The sequence below is a fragment of the Propithecus coquereli genome, unplaced genomic scaffold (assembly GCF_000956105.1).
Source record: "Propithecus coquereli isolate 6110/MARCELLA unplaced genomic scaffold, Pcoq_1.0 Scaffold110, whole genome shotgun sequence".
Lineage (NCBI taxonomy): Eukaryota > Metazoa > Chordata > Mammalia > Primates > Indriidae > Propithecus > Propithecus coquereli.
This window is the reverse complement of record NW_012134970.1, coordinates 4,787,327-4,803,917: the sequence shown is the minus strand read 5'-3', so window position 1 is coordinate 4,803,917 and position 16,591 is coordinate 4,787,327. Positions and strand designations below refer to the sequence as shown.

At 34.8% G+C, this 16,591-nt stretch overlaps 1 protein-coding gene across 4 annotated transcripts in view; it reads left to right on the top strand.

Annotated features, from left to right (window-relative positions):
- TTC33 (tetratricopeptide repeat domain 33) overlaps positions 1–13,119 on the top strand; it is a 46,350-nt gene extending 33,231 nt beyond the window's left edge. For 3 of the 4 annotated variants that reach the window (XM_012649687.1, XM_012649675.1, XM_012649681.1), the window contains exons 3-5: positions 6,801–6,882; positions 8,326–8,457; positions 11,109–11,604. In XM_012649687.1, coding sequence (XP_012505141.1) covers positions 6,801–6,882; positions 8,326–8,457; positions 11,109–11,462 — 568 coding nt within the window. In that variant the 3' untranslated portion in view covers positions 11,463–11,604. Of the gene's footprint in view, positions 1–6,800; positions 6,883–8,325; positions 8,458–11,108 lie in introns of all 4 variants that reach the window. The other variant, XM_012649667.1, reaches the window with a different exon arrangement.
- The last annotated feature ends 3,472 nt before the right edge of the window (positions 13,120–16,591 follow it).

Sequence of the window (16,591 nt, the reverse complement as noted above, 5' to 3'; positions counted from 1 at the left end):
CTTCTATTTTTTTTTTTTTTTTTTCTGATACAGTATCAGCATGCTATCTCCTTTCCCCTCTTTTCATATCTTCTATGCATCTCTCTGCTGCTTTCCAGGACTTCTCTTACAGAAGGTAGGACAAATAAGGTAGATAGAATTTGTGCCCAGAAATGTTCTGGGTGTTGTAGAGAATATAAAAAGAACTAGAATGTCTTCAGTGGTCAGTGGGGTTGATTCTCATTTAGGACAAAAATGTGCTTTATTTTTATTCTTAAATTCTCCAAATATGCTGAAATGCCCAAGACTCTTAAGATTACATTTCTGATTGTGGAATTTGAAATTTTGGATTAGGCAGTGGTAGCTGTTTTCTGGTAAGGGCCTCTTCTGTATTGTCCCAATCTACTCACACAAAGACTGTGGACTACTCCTGGTGTCTGTCTTATTCCTTCAGAAATTATTATGTTAGGTGCTATTGTGTTAGGTGCTATTGCTGCATATGTATACCTTGGTAAGCAAAATACCCATCACACTGTATACATAGAGCTTTTAGTTGTATCAAACACAGAAATAAATACAAAGTTTCAAATTATTCTATAAAGAAAAGTAACAAGGTACCAGGAGCCAGTATTCACCAGAATAACTTAATGCCCCACAGGCTTCTCTAGGGATGCAAGTGATTGGGTTCATCCAAGTGAGGGGAAGGAGTCCCATGTATTCTTTTGTCTTGTGCATACTTTGTGATTTTATAATGTATTTATCATTAAAATAAGGTATCTTGCTATAGTCATGCTGTTTATTTTTAATGTTTTTATTTAGTACAAATTATTACATGATATTGAATTTAATTCCTGGTGAATTCGATTTTCTGATATTTATGTGTATGCTAAATGGAACGAATAATATAGGTGATAAGATATTTTAGATTATCCCTATATCTGAAGTCAAAATAAGGAGATTAAAATTATTACTTTTTACTTGTTTCAGAAAATTCATTGTCTAGTAGGTATAGTAAGGAATAGAACTGGATAATTGCTTTCAATACAATAAAACCTAAGAAACATCCTGCACTAGGCAGAAGTTACATCATTATTTTAATTTGCTTTGGAAAGTGACCTTTATTCAATGTGTGTCACCTTTATGTAACGTTAGAGCTCCTTCTTCCTGTTTCCAGAGTTAATTAATCTGCCCTAAATGGTTTCTTCTTGTCTGTGATAAATTGGAAACTTTTAAAGACATGTTTCTTTTGTATAAGTAAACAGTTTAAATTATTACTGAAAGTGGAATTTATGACTTAACCAATAAGTGATAGCTACCAAAACTCTGAGCAGTTTAGGGTTTATTTTAAAGTATATTTTTTTCCCTCACCTGGTAAAGACATCCTGGGACTTGCTAGTCTGAGCTTTATCTCAACACTTCTTCCTGATGTAGTTCCCTAAATATGACTGTCTTCAGAAAATATTCGATTAGGAAGCATATTTTTTCACTATCATTGAATGTGCTTCTTTTTTCTTTCTGAGCCTGTTAAACTATGGGAAATTAGGTTCCTTATGGTGAATGCTTACTGTAACTGCACGTTCTATTGTCTTTGCTTTCTTCAGAATGTTACTCCAGATTCTACACAGATTCAAAATAATTTAGAGATTTTCTTTTGGTTTAATTCAGGAAATTGATTATTGTTTAAAAGTTGGAACTTGATCTAACTATACTACAAATCAGATGGTTTTCAGTCAAATTAGATCTATCTAAAACTACTTTCAGTATCATTATAATATTTATATGAAATCTTCCACAAAATCAAGAAAGTAAATTAAACTTTTAATTTCAAATATTGTATCCTAAGAAAAATCACTTCCAATAACAGAATTTCAACTGAATCAACCAGAAAGTTATTTCTGTCATTAAGCATTTTGGGGCACAATTCTTATAAATATTATTAGAAAACAATATAAAGTAAAATGAAAACTTTCACATTCTTGACAACATAGTGTTCAGTAAAGAAATAAAATAATGGATCTTAATATTAGCTACTGATTTCTTAAAAGTGTAGCTGTATAGGGATAGCTTTTAAATTTTTTTTGATATTTCCACATAAAATTATGTGTTACAAATAAACAGTAGAAATCCATTATGAGATTAGTGGAAAGTGATGATTATTTGTGGTTAGTTAATTTTGTTTGACATAGTACACTCACGGTATGGTTATCTAGGGAAAGGGAATGGCAGTATAAGGGCTCTAGGGCAGAAGTATGCCTAGTGTTTCTAAGGAATAGTAAGGAGGCCAGTATGACTCGAGCAGGGAACAAAGGGCCTGACTAAGGATGAGGTTACAGAGAGAAAAGGGAGCCAAATCTTGTAGGGCTTTGAAGATCATGGTAAGAACTCTGGCTTTTATTTTGAGTGACATAGAGAACCATTGGAAGATTTTGCTGCCTGATGACTTCCTCCCTTGTGCCCTTGGCAAACCTCTAGCACACTACAGTCCCTTCTGTTAATTAATTTGCATATCTTCTCTGTTCAGCTCTGTACAGCTGTGTCCCCACTCTCTCAATTTCCCACTTTCAAATTCCACAGAAATCTGATTGACTCAGCTCGACTGAGCCAGGCCATGAAAATTATAAATTGCCAACCAGACAGTGGATTGGCTAATGTTTGGTTATGTGTTTGTCTTTGGCCCTGTCAGCTGTGTTCTGGGTGAAGGATCATGTGGTCTACTACCCGACTCAGGAGAGAGTGTGGTTGGGGCATTTAATGACAGCAATGTCAAGTGTTGTCTCATATATTGTACTTGTAGTCTAGTGCCTTGGAATACATTGAAACATGATCATCCCCCTTTCATTCTCTATATCTTCTCCACTCCCCACTTCACCTCCAACACACAAACACCAAAGTGTGAGAAGGAGATGTAGGAATTTTTTCTTTTTATTCATTAATTCATTGCATACTTATTGAGTGTCCACAGTATGCCAGTCAATATGGGGACAAAGCAGTGAATGAAGTGAACTAGATAGAGTCCTGCTCTCATGGAACCTACATTCTCCATCTACACCCTAGATGGAGAGATAGGTAATAAAGAAGTAAGTAGATCGACAAGAGTTTTGGTAGTTGTTATAAAGAGGGGGCTTTCTGAAGAGATATTTGAGCTGAGACTTGTTTGCCCATTTTCACTATCAGTAGCCTTAAATTCTTAAAGCTGGTGGTGCCACACTTAAGGTTATAATATTGTTTACAATATTTTATAACAGTTTCTAGAAATGTTTACTCATTTGTATTGTTTAGAGGTTTGTTTTTATTTCTAAGTTTTTGAAGGAAAAAACTCTATTTTTTCCTCACAAAGATTTTGAAGATAAATAGTATTCATATACATTTTCTCTTATTATTTACATAGTTTAAATTGAAAGTAATTATTCATTTTACATAGAGCTTTTAAAAGAGAGAAAGCGAGTGCACCCATGCGTGTGTGTGTGTGTGTGTTTCAAGAGTAGATGAGGATTGATGATAAAGGACATGGGAGGCTACTGTTTTATTTGTGTTTCAGTCTAAGCATTTTCCTCATTTTCTATAAGACTAAAAATAAAATTTTAAAATCATAGTGATTATTGTTAAACATGTAGGCTAGTTACTGGAGGACTAAACAACCTACATAGGATTTGTATTTTACATATAATGTTATTGCATTAAAGGATATTAGTGTCATAATGTCATTAGTTTTTTTTTTTAAGAAACAGGGATCTCGCTATGTTGCCCAGGCTGGACTTGAACTCCTGGGTCCAAGTGATCCTCCCATTGCAGCCTCCCAAGTGGCTGGGACTATAGGCATGAGCCACCATGCCCACCTTGAATTTTTGATTAGAAATTGCTAATTCTAATTACAAAGCCAACTGGGAACTGTAAATTGTGTTCCTTGTAAATCTAGTAGATCATGTTAATAGACAGTCTGAAGGGGAGTAATATAGACAAGTAAATGTGTTTATTTCTTCCCTCTTTGGCTTTTTTCTTAATTAAAGGAAATCAATGAGAATGATATCCTGAGTTAAACAACCTTCCTTCTGAGGTGAACTCATTTCCAGTCAGTTTTATCTCAATATAATATGCAGATTATACTTAACTCCTAAACACAGTTTTTTTCTTCAGTAATTATTATTCATCACCCACTTCCTTCTAAAAAGGAATCGTAGTTGCCAAAAGTCAGTCTTGAGTGTCTAACAATAGAGGATTCATTGAATAAGTTATGCTATAACTGCATTGGAATGGTAGTATTCAGCCTTATGCTATAGAGAGAAGGCATCCCTAACTCAGAGGGAAGGAAGAGAACTGACAGTAGCCAATGAGACTGCATGTCTCCACTATTACTTCCCACTTTGGGGAGCCTGGCTCTAGACAGGCTTGAGTTTGGCAACAATCCTTCATGGGGAAATAATTTTCAGTGAAGCTCTTAGAGATTTGATTTGTGACTTACGAGAACATTATTAATGCCCGCAGAGCTAGCGAAAGTACACAGCATGGTGGTAGCACATCATAAAAATGAGATGAATAGTGCAGTAGCGTGAGTAATGATACAGAAGATGTTCGCACTGTGTTCAGATCATTGGAAGTAGTTCCTAAAGTTTGAGTAGTCTTTCACTCAGAGTTAAACATAGTGTTCAAGCAGATATGTCCCCAGGACTCAGCAGAGGCCTCTGTTAAGAGAAAAAGATATTAACAGTGGTCCAGGTGACAGTTCTAACAGATACCTCTGCATATTCAGGTATAATTTGCCTGGAAACAAAAGCTGCCAGCCTTTGTGCGGTGAACATTTAGCTTACATTTATGCATAGCCTGCTACTACAAAATAACCTTATTCATTGTCACAGCCTATAATGGCAGTTAAGACAGGCTTTGTAAAGCTCACTTCCACCATGCCTGCTCTCACCCCTGCTGCTAGCCGTGGAATTAGCAAACTAATTCTAAGGTGCCATTTGTCGAGTGATACAAGACCTCAGAAATGATATTGCCCATTTGTACTATTTACTAGTAAAGGAACTCAATAGCAAGGTGAAAACAGAGGGAGAGAATGTGCTTTTTTATGTACTTGTATTTTACCTCAAATTCTGTCTTTATTTCTTTAGTTCTCTGCTCCCTGCTTAAATAATAATCTATACAGATCAGCCCACATTTTGGTTTTTGTATTTGGTTTGGATCTTTACATATTAGGAAGGAAATTATGCACAAAAACATATATAGGGGAAATGAAATGTCTGGAAAATAAATAACAAGAAGTGATTCAAGAGAAGCCAGTACCTGATAGGATTTACTTAATATACTATGACAGAACCAGCGTTCACAACCCTGGTTTCTTATTAGCATTACCTGGGAAGGTTTTAAAAAATACACATACCTGGGGAACAGTGGCTCATGCCTATAATGCTAGCACTCTGGGAGGCCGAGGCGGGAGGATAGCATCAGGCCAGGAGTTTGAGACCAGCCTGAACAAGAGCGAGACCCCATCTCTACAAAAAATAGAAAAATTAGCCAGACGTGGTGGTTTGTGCCTGTAGTCCCAGCTACTCTGGATGCTGAGGCAGGAGGATTGCTTGAGCCTAGGAGTTTGAGGTTACAGTGAGCTATGATGACACCACTGTACTCTAGCCCGGGTGACAGAGCAAGACTCTGCCTCAATTAAAAAAAAAAAAAATGCCTGGGACCCACCCCAAAAGTTTCTATTTTAATTGGTTTGAGGCAGTGACTAGGCATGTGTGTGTGTGTGTGTGTGTGTGTGTGTGTGTGTGTGTGTGTGTGTGTGTTAACCCCCTCCATAATCTCCCTAGACCATTCTACATGGAGCCAGGAATGAAAACTGGTGAATTATGTATTTTCTGTTTACCTCTAGAAAACAGAAATAGTAGTATTGAGGGAAAGGTACAGAGTAGAAGATTTCAACTTATATAATGAAGAGTGTTCTAGTAATTAGAACCTTCTCCTTCTAGAAATATTCACGTATACACAGATTAACCACTTGTGAAGGATGCTTTGGAGATGACCGCTTTGCATAACATGTAGGACTTGGTTGTTCCTTAATTAAAAAAAAAAATGCTGCTGTGCTTCTGCAGATTTGGCATCAAGCGTACTAAAGCTCAGTTTTGGTCATACTGACTTTGAGCCGTCTTTGGTACATCCTAGGTGGAGATTTTAGTTGACTAAATGGCTCTGGAGCTCAAAGAGAGACCTGACGGGGAGAACATCAGTAAAAGAGTGGTAGTGGAAATCATCATCTCCATATTATTCTTTGTTCATTTCATCCATTTCTTATAAGCTTACCATGTATTATTAGTGATGAACAAAACAGATACAGTTCTTGCCCTTACAGCCAAAGATTCTTTAGCCCTCATAGACTGAAGAATCTTTACAAAATTACCTGGCAGCTTCTTAAACTGTCATCTATGTCAGCTAGATTGCTGTAGCAGGGCCCATGGTTGCAACTGGATTATAAATTTCTCAAGAAAAGTTTTTCCTAATTCATCTAAAATGATTGAGAATATATGTAGACACTGAGGTAATGAAAAAAGGAGAAAATCTGATGGGGATTTCTAAGCCCAGAAAATAAAATCTTAGAGAAGGATCTCTAAGGTCTGTTTTATTTATAATTTGCTTTTTTCTCTTTTGCTGTTTTTTCCCTTCGTCTCTTTAATTTTTCCTGCTTTTGTTAACATCATTATTATCAGTTCCTGAGTAGAGAGATTCTTGATACACAGTTTTTTCCTAGTACCAGATTTTTAAATTTGGTCATATACTCTCAAAGATTTACTGAAAATATGATATTAATGTAATTTTAACAACTACAGATACCGGGAAGCAATTCAGAAGTGGGATGAAGCATTACAGTTAACCCCAAATGATGCTACCCTGTATGAGATGAAATCACAGGTAATAATTATGAAGAATTTCACTTTTATTATGAAATTGCACTATGTTTGTTTGGTTAGCAATGATGAACCCAAATAGCATTTTCTTCCATTTTCTTTTTCAAATACTATTTATTTGGGAAAAAATACTTCATTGTTATTTATGGCTGTGCCTTAGGCATAAAATTAGAAATTCATTTGTCTTCACAATGAAGTTTTATTTCAGCCTAACTATTGTAAGATATGAGTAAATGGATATCTTTTAAAAAGTCGTGGTAATCTCTTAAATAATGAACAATGTCTGTTTTCCTTGTGATTTGATTGTGGTAGACTTAGCATTAGCTCAGTTTTCTTTAAAATGGGGACGGGTTGGTTTCTGGATGAGGTGTCTCTAAAAATGGCTTAGTCCTTAGCCAAAGGTCAGAATAGATGCAATTTATTAATAGTTTAAAAATAACATTTGTACCTTAAAAATACATTTCTAATATTTTGTGGGAAAGTCCATGAAGAAAACCTCTGAGCACTTGAATTAGGTTATCTAAGAGACTTTAAAAGTTTAAAACATATTTTAACATTAAACATATTTTTGCCAGGGAATGGTTGCAATTCAGTCTTGATCTGTACACCTAACAAATATTTTTCAAATGATGATCTAAAACATTTGACATGCCCTTTATCAGCTTTGACATTGGTTTATCCAGGAAAAACCCAAATAAATTATGTTTGATGGGTCAAGTGCTATGAGGGCCTTCATTTGGATTCCTTTAATTTTCAATCTTAAATATGTATATATTAACAGGGTTTGTAGTGAACTGTATGAAGAGTTGTTTAATTTAGAACCTAATAATTATATTTGTGTCACAAACTTTTTAAAATTTTAATGGTCCCCAGTATTACAGATGAAATTCAGAACCTTTCCCACAGACTAACCCACAGAGTAAAGTGGAGGGTGCTAGAACTGTCTGATTTTTATGATTTATATGGTTTGAAAAGCCTACTGGTGAGTAGGCCCGTGGAGTGTTTGAATGATTTTTATAGCAGAAACATTGTTCGTTAGCATAGGATGGCTGGTAGAACAAATTAATTTGCCTAGTTTAATAGCAAATCTTGAGATTCCCTAAAAACTACATCGTAAATAGAGTAAGTAATGGAATTGAGAGTTTATAAGCTCTGACCCACCATGGCTAGAATATAACCACTTGGTTTTGACCAGATGGACATAGGATTCAATGACTGGGAAGGAAATAGTTTATATTTTCATAGTTATTTCAGGAGTGAAAAGAGGACTGTAATTCTTGACCCCGAATGGCAAAGGAGGGGGTAAAAACTACTAAAATGCTATTTACCAGACTGAAAATATATTTTAAAAAATGAAAAGAGTTGTTTACATATGGTTATCCATCAGTACTTTGCTAGTTTATGAATATTACTGACAGGATTTCCCACCCCCCTTTTTGGCTTATAGGTCCTAATGTCTCTTCATGAAATGTTCCCAGCAGTACATGCAGCCGAAATGGCTGTTCAGCGAAATCCACATTCATGGGAGTCTTGGCAAACTTTGGGACGTGCTCAGCTTGGATTGGGAGAGATAATCCTGGTAAGGAAGTCAGATTATTATCACGCTGAAATTTTAAGTTTATTTTGATATGTTTTTGATCAACTGAACCAAAAAGTAAATAGCCATTTATCAAACCTTTGTAAAAAATAAATAGCAAATTACCTCTTAAAGGTATTATTAATCCATAAACACAGATTAAAGCTATTACCAAACATCTTTTCTTTATTATAAATCTCAGTTATATCAGGGTCAGAATAATTGTCATCCTGGGAATTTAAAAAAAAATTGACAAAAAACATTGTCATTTGGTAAACCAAATACAAATAATGTAATTAAAAAATGGGTAAAGGATCTGAATAGATATTTTTCCAAAGAAGTTATAGTAATGGCCAAAAAGCACATGAAAAGATGTTCAGCATCATTTACCAATCAGGGAAATGCAAATCAAACCACATAGAGATACTACTTCACATCTACTAGGATGGCTGCCATAAAAAAGATGAACAATATCAAATGGTGATGAGGGTGTGGAGAAATTGGAGCCCTCATACATTTCTAGTGGTAATATAAAATGTTACAGCTATTTTGAAAAACAGTCTGACAGTTCCTCAAAAAGATAAAACATACAGTTACCATATGACATAGCAGTTCCACTCTTAGGTTCATACCCAAGAGAAATGAAAACACATCTTCATACAAAAACTTATACACAGATATTCATAGCAGCATTATTTATAATGGCCAATAAGTGGAAACAACTCAAATGCCATCAACTGATGAATGGATAAGCAAAATGTGGTGTATGGGTACAGTGGAATATTATTCAGCAATAAAAAGAATTGAAGTATTGATACATGTTACAACATGGACGAACCTTGAAAACAACATGGTATTTGAAAGCAACCAGACACAAAAGGCTACATATTGCATGATTTCATTTATATGATATATACAGAATAGGCAAATTTATAGAGATAGCAAGTAAGTTAATGGTTGCCTAGGACTGGGGTCTTGGGGAAAAATGAGAATGACTGCTAATAGGTATGGGGTTTTCTTGTGGGGTAATGAAAATGTTCTAGAATTGATTATGGTGATGGCAAATATTTAGTAAATATGAATAAAATTACCTTTTAATATTTCATTAGGCATTACCTTTATACCATGAGGAGGTATTTAACTCTTTTTCATATTCCTAGGACAATTGTTTTTTTAAAGAACACATAAGGCACAATGCTCCTGGTACCTTAGGGGCTAAGCAAATATTTCTGTGCCCAGTCACACTTCCTGATTAATTTACTGATTTTTGTCTTTGAACAAAATTAAATCATTGAGATTTCATTATATTTTTGATTGTTCAAAGATATCCAATTAAAGATATACCACTGAAAGTTTGATAACTTTTAAAAAAAATGAACAAATATTATAGTCCAAACTTTCAATGATTTCCCATCATGTAAACTTCACACTTTTTGGCCTGGCATTCTTGCTGCAATTTAAAAACCCAGCTCCCATTTTTCATTCACATTGTACTCTGCTCGTACTACTCTGTATACTTTATATCTCTATATATCTGTCTCTTTATAATGCTGTCTAAAGGGCCTAGAATAGATTGTAAATCTGTAGATTATGTGGAATCCTAAAACTAATGTTTGCATGACGATCTTCTGTCCAGAGAGTAAGTATACTCAGAGAGAACAACACGCAGTGGATTTAGACTGGTGATTCTCAACTGGAGGCAATTTGGCCTCCCAGGGGATATTTGTCAATGTCTGGAGACATTTTTGTTTGTCATAACTAGGAGAGGAAGCTGTACTGGATCTCGTGGGTATAGGTCAGGGATGTTGCTGAACACCTACAATAGACAGGGCAGCCCTTTCAAAATAAAGAGTAAATCCAGTCCAGAATGTCTAGAGTGCTAAGGTTGACCTTTGTCCAGACCGAAGTGGAGTTCTTTTAACTAAGCAGTATTATATAGTGAACAAGAACATGGACTCCGCAGCCAGACTACCTGAGTTTGCATCCCAGCTGTGCCACTTCCTAGCTCATACCTTTGGTAACTAATCTCTCTGTCCTTCTGTAAAGTAGGACTGAAAACAATAACCATACCTACTTTATAGGATTATTGTGAAGATAGATGAGTTCATATATGTAAATCTTTAGTGCCTCGAATGTAGTAAACACTCAACAAGTGTTAACATTGTTAAGATCTAAACTCTTGGCTTCAAAGATATGCATTCTTGGTACCTTCCTGATTAAGAGTTAGCCCAGGAAATCCCTAGGTTTATATATATTTGCTGGTCTGCAGAAGCTGAACAGTATATTTGCTTTGTCTTAATAATAGTACTAATATCAGTACTGATATTTTAATAGCTTTTAGTCCATCAGCATATTGTAAGTCTCTTTCATACTTCTGTAATTTTTTTGTAATTTTTAAAACATTTTTTAAAAATTTTTAATTTTTTTGCAATTGTTTTTGTAATTTTTTTTCACCATAATCATCATCCAGTGGTTAGGGCAAAGCCCTAACTTCTATCCTTTATGTTCCAATACATTAAAATACATTAGAATGTGTATGTGTGTGATAAATACACACACACACACACACACACACACACACACACACACGATTGTATTAAACACTAATTTTTAAACACAAAACAAACGAAAAACTGTGACCTTTTTTCCCCCAGGCTATTAGAAGTTTTCAAGTGGCTCTTCACATCTATCCAATGAACCCCGAAATATGGAAAGAAGACCTCTCTTGGGCAAGAACGCTCCAGGAACAGCAGAAAGTAGCACAGAAGATTAAAAAAAGTGAAGCACCAGCTGAAGTAGCACATTTTTCACCAAAGTCGATTCCAGACTATGACTTTGAAAGTGATGAGATTGTTGCTGTTTGTGCTGCTATTGCTGAAAAACAGAAGACAGTTTCTGCAAATAAAACAATGGTCATTGTGTCTGCTTCTGGGACTGTAGAGACCGTAACTGAGAAGGAAGATGGCGCTACACCACCAGATGGCTCTGTTTTTATCAAAGCCCGATGAAGCAGTGTGCGTAATGGAGGAATTATTTGAATCTTTTTGATTGCCACTTAAAGTTTAGATATAGGGACATTTCCTGTGGAGATAGAGGGCAAAACTCCTGTTTGTAAAAATAAGTTTATCAGATGGGGCATACAAAAACTAAATGGTAGAATTATATAGCGTTTGGACTATGTCTTGATAAGTTATGATTTATACTTATTAAGATTAGAATTCTGAGTAAACTTGCTTTTGATTAATAAACTTAACATAATCTGAATATATAAGTGAATATGTTTTAAAAGCAACTTGAAAAGTATATTCTTAAATAGTGGATAACTTGATGGCTAATGTTATTAAAATGTTGGCTCAACTTTTATGGTAAAGGAAGTGTGTGATTTCCTTCCTTCCTAGAAATATACTGTTGTTACTATTCATTCTTTCATTTTTCTTGCTTCATTAGAGTAAATCTGTCACAAAGCTTGAATATTTTCGACATTTCATTTTGATTCAAAGGTGTCATTTGGTTACATGTGAAATCTTTGAAAGTTTGGCTGAAAATGCATGCAAATGTGTACCTTCTGAACATTTTCTGAAGTTTCTCTTAATTCTGATTTGTGTTTCTATTTTGACTTTAAAGTTATGACAATGATAGTTTTCTCTTTCAGTGTTTGTTAGATGTGTGAAGTATGCAGAATGATTTTTTTAAATTGTTACAGTAGGTAGAATAGTCCTTACCGTAAGTGAGTCATTTTTAACATGTGCATTTTTAAAATGAATGGCTTTTACAGATAGGCCATGATAAATTGTACTGCTGTATCATCCCAGTCAAAAGCAGTATTTTCCTTCCTTTAATTTTAAAAGCTTAAAAAACCCTAAGACAACTTGTTTCTTGCTTGTAACTTTTTCCAGGTAATGATTTAGAATTGCTTTTCTAGATAACTTTTTTGGAAATAGTGAAATGAAAAATAATTACAGTTTTAAATAGCTAAATGATATCTTTCTAAAAATAAAAAAGTAAGGATGTTATTAAAAGTGTCAATGAGTAACTGAAACACAAAATACATAGAAACTGGAATGTGATTTATAGTACAATCCTGTGTTTATGAGAAGGCTATGTTAAATATTTTGTTGAAAAGCCACAATCACATTCACAAATCAATACAGTTGTTGCTGATTTATTTTTATAACTATATATTGTAGTACAGTTATAAAGAACTGTGGATACTGTAATTTCTGACACTCAGGAAGATATTATTGGTGGAAAATTAATTTTATCTTTGTTAGGGATGAAAGTAGGCTACTTTATGTTAAGGATGTTACCTAACACGGTTGGAGCATGTAAGTAATGGTCTACATTTTTATGAGGATGAGTTTTCAAAATTTCATTCTATTGCAATGCTTATCTCTTTCTTTTCAGAGTTGGAGAAATCAGCACTTGCCTTGACAAGTATATTTTTACCCTAAATTATATCATCAGAAAGTTAGCTCTGGTTAAAGAAAGGTCAGTTTCAGAGTGATCCAAAAAAACAAATATTAATTATTTTATTTTGTTTAATAAGGAAAATGCTCAAAAGGTAGATAATTATCTAGAGAAGTGGATACTCAACATTTGATACGTTGTTTTGAGTAATGGATGGTTGTTTATTGTGTAATTTGTGAATAAATAGTTTTTTCTGCATTTTGGAGACTTTCTTATTTTGTGTTGTTAGCTTTTGAAAAATTAGATTGATTTACTTAATTTCTTATGTGAACATAATATATGTAAAGTACCTCGCATGGTGCCTTGCACAGGAAGTGCTCAGTAAATGCTGGCTATTTCTATGAAGAATCTGAATTAATTTGGAGATATTTAACCTCAATTTCTTCTGACTTTAAGAAAGGAGAACTTTTTTGTAATCCTTTCCTTATTTGAAAGTGAGAGGTCACAACTTCTGATATTATAGGACAGATAGTTATCAGTTGGGGATTATTCTTGGTGTAAGGTCTGTGCCTCAACCCCAAAAGATGCAAGACCTAGGATGTAGTACATGTAGCCACTAAACCCTGTTAAAGAATCTAGTGTTTCCTCTGTATTGGCATTGGTGGGCCAGGTTAGTCTCTTCCTTACCCAGATGTAAGTCATAAATAGACATAAGGTTGAGGAGAAAAAGGAATAGAGAGTTATGTGAAGGAAGGCAGCTCATTTCTTCAGGCCCCCAAAAATGCTTATTTTAGCTAACACTTTCCTATGCATCAGGAGAAAAATGCATCTATTATTTTATAAGGATGTGAATACCAATATACAAATGTTTAGTAAGCTTAATTGTAATAAATCTTTGTGAATATGAAGAAAAATAATTGATGTTCATAATAGTGATATAGTTATTATTGTAAATGTTTAATATATTTCCTGAAATAGCACTGCTTAGTGTTCAAGTTATATTGAATATAATTTATATTATTCTTGTTTGAAAATTATATTGCATAGGCACTCAGTAGAATGCTACACATTCAGACCATGCCTGATAACCTGAGAATAATATGTTATTCTCTAGGAAACAAGCTCTTTGATTATAGAGTATTTATCTTAAATATGCTAACAAATGCTAACTAAAACACTGAAGAACAGTCATGTAAGTTATAGATCAGAGAACCCAGATCTACTGCAACTGGGGCCTACATGCAGAATTTTACGGAAGTGGTTTAAGTATGAAAACATTTTAGATTGGTGCCATATGGTGAAACGATGGAGACTTAAAAAAATCTTTGTCTAAGAAGGCTAGAGTTTCCATGATTATAACTGAACAGTAGCCTCTTCAGTTTGAAAATTATGCTTTACAAAATGATTTAAAAGCTTGTTTCACTGCCTTTTCCAGCAGTAAGAAAATTATTAATCATTTCTTTTAATTTCCTTGAGTCAGATGCCCTTCTAAATTGACTCTGGACCAGCTATTCTGAGCTGTGATTTCATGACATACGTATCTAAGTGAGTTGCGAGTTGACACAAGAACCATAGTTTCATAATAATTATTTTCAATGAATATCTTAAATATGTTTTCTTTGTTCCTGAGAGGTTATTTAAACTCATGGTATATTTTATAATTGATGGCATTTTGAGATTGAGAAAATAAGGTTTTTTTGGTTTTTTTTTTTGAGACAGAGTCTCACTCTGTTGCCTGGGCTAGAGTGCCGTGGCGTCAGCCCAATTCACAGCAACCTCAAACTCCTGGGCTCCAGCGATCCTGCTGCCTCAGCCTCCTGAGTAGCTGGGACTACAGGCATGCACTACCATGCCCGGCTAATTTTTTCTATATATATTTTTGGTTGTCCAGCTAATTTCTTTATATTTTTTAGTAGAGACAGGGTCTCGCTCTTGCTTAGGCTGGTCTCAAACTCCTGAGCTCAAACAATCCACCCGCCTGGGCCTCCCAGAGTGCTAGGATTGCAGGTGTGAGCCACCACGCCCAGCCAGGTTTTTAAACCAATAATAAAATACGGAAATTTGTAAATTACCTCCTTACCAAAGTAAATTAAAATGAAATAAAGGAGATTATCCCTAATGTCATGTACCTTAGTCACTTGCAATTAAATATGGCCACTTTGGAAGGGAAAGGGTGGCCCTATAGCTAACGTGCCATGAATTGTGCCTTAATGTGTGATATATGTGAACTTCACCTGTTGTGTATGTCAAGGTGGAAGAAAGGTTGAGAAATGCTGATCTATACTTTGGTGGGAAAGCGGGATGGAGATGGCTTCCTTTCATAGAGCTTCTTAGGCCGTCCATTAACCAAGGAATCCTGATCTCTCCCTCCCACATGCCCAGGAAAGAAGGGAATTTAAGACACAGAACTGGGCATGCCATGCCCTTTCTCCTCTTCCTTTGAATTTGTCATGCCTGCAGAGAGCCCTGTGGTCTCTTGCCAGCCACATTGTGAGCCTTGCAGTGAAGGTTCTCTGCCTCTGTGAGGGTAGACCTGTGCTTGTGCAAAACTGCCCAGGCCTTGGTGAGCAAGTCTTTTGAATTCTGGGTTTGATATTAGGTGGCCATTGTTGGCATAAACCGAATATACATTCTTTAACCTAGTCTTTTTCAGCAATTCATCTGATATATTGAAGCTGTCTGTCTCTTTTGTGGTTCAGAGGTCAGGAAGGGACAATGGGTATTATTTTATGACTCCCTCAAACCCCAACAAAAATTAGTGCAGATTATATTTCAAAGTAAGCATGAGATATATTTTTAATATGGGAATTCTTTTCTGGTTTTAGAATTTTTTATCATGGAAATTCTATTGAAAATGAATATTATTAATTATAAGGCAACATGTAAAAATTTGTTCAGGATATTAAAAGGTCTGCTGACTTGAAATTGTGATAGACCACATTGTTGACTCTAGATTTAATTGGAAGGGAAGAATATAAGACTAATTATGATATCCTCTGCCCACCTCTATTAATTTTCTTAAATGAGTATAATTTAGATGTAACATGCAAGTATTTTATGTTTATAGTTTGTAGAGTTTTGACAAGTGTGGACATCCACTTCACCACCACTACAAAGATGTAATGTATGTCCGTTACCCAAAAAGTTCTCTGAAGCCCTTTTGCGTCAATTCCCCGCCACCCCAACAACCATCCTTATTCAACTATCTGCTTTCTGTGGTTATGAATTAGATGTGACTTTTATAGAATTTCAAATAAATAGACTATACAATATATACTCTTTTTGTGTCTGACATTTTTTCTCAGCATGATGCTTTTGAAATCCATCCATGTTGATATTCAACCATGTTATTGTGTATATCAGTAATATGTTCTGTTTTATTGCTGAATAGTAGTCTAACATATGGATATACCACAATCTGTTTAGCTATTCACCTATTGATGGACATTTAGGTTGTTTCAGGTTTTGACCTATTATGAATAAAGCTGCTATGTACATACATCACAATTCTGTGTGTGGATATATCTTTTCATTTCTCTTGAGTAAATACTTAGGGATGGAATTACTCAGTCTTATGACAAGTATATGTGTAACTTTAGAGGAAACTGCTGAACTGCTGAGTATCTGTACCATTTTGCATTCCTACCAGTAATGTATTGAAGAAATTTCAGTTGCTCAACATTCTTGTCAATGCGCAGTATCGTCAGTCTCTAATTTTAGCCACTTTATT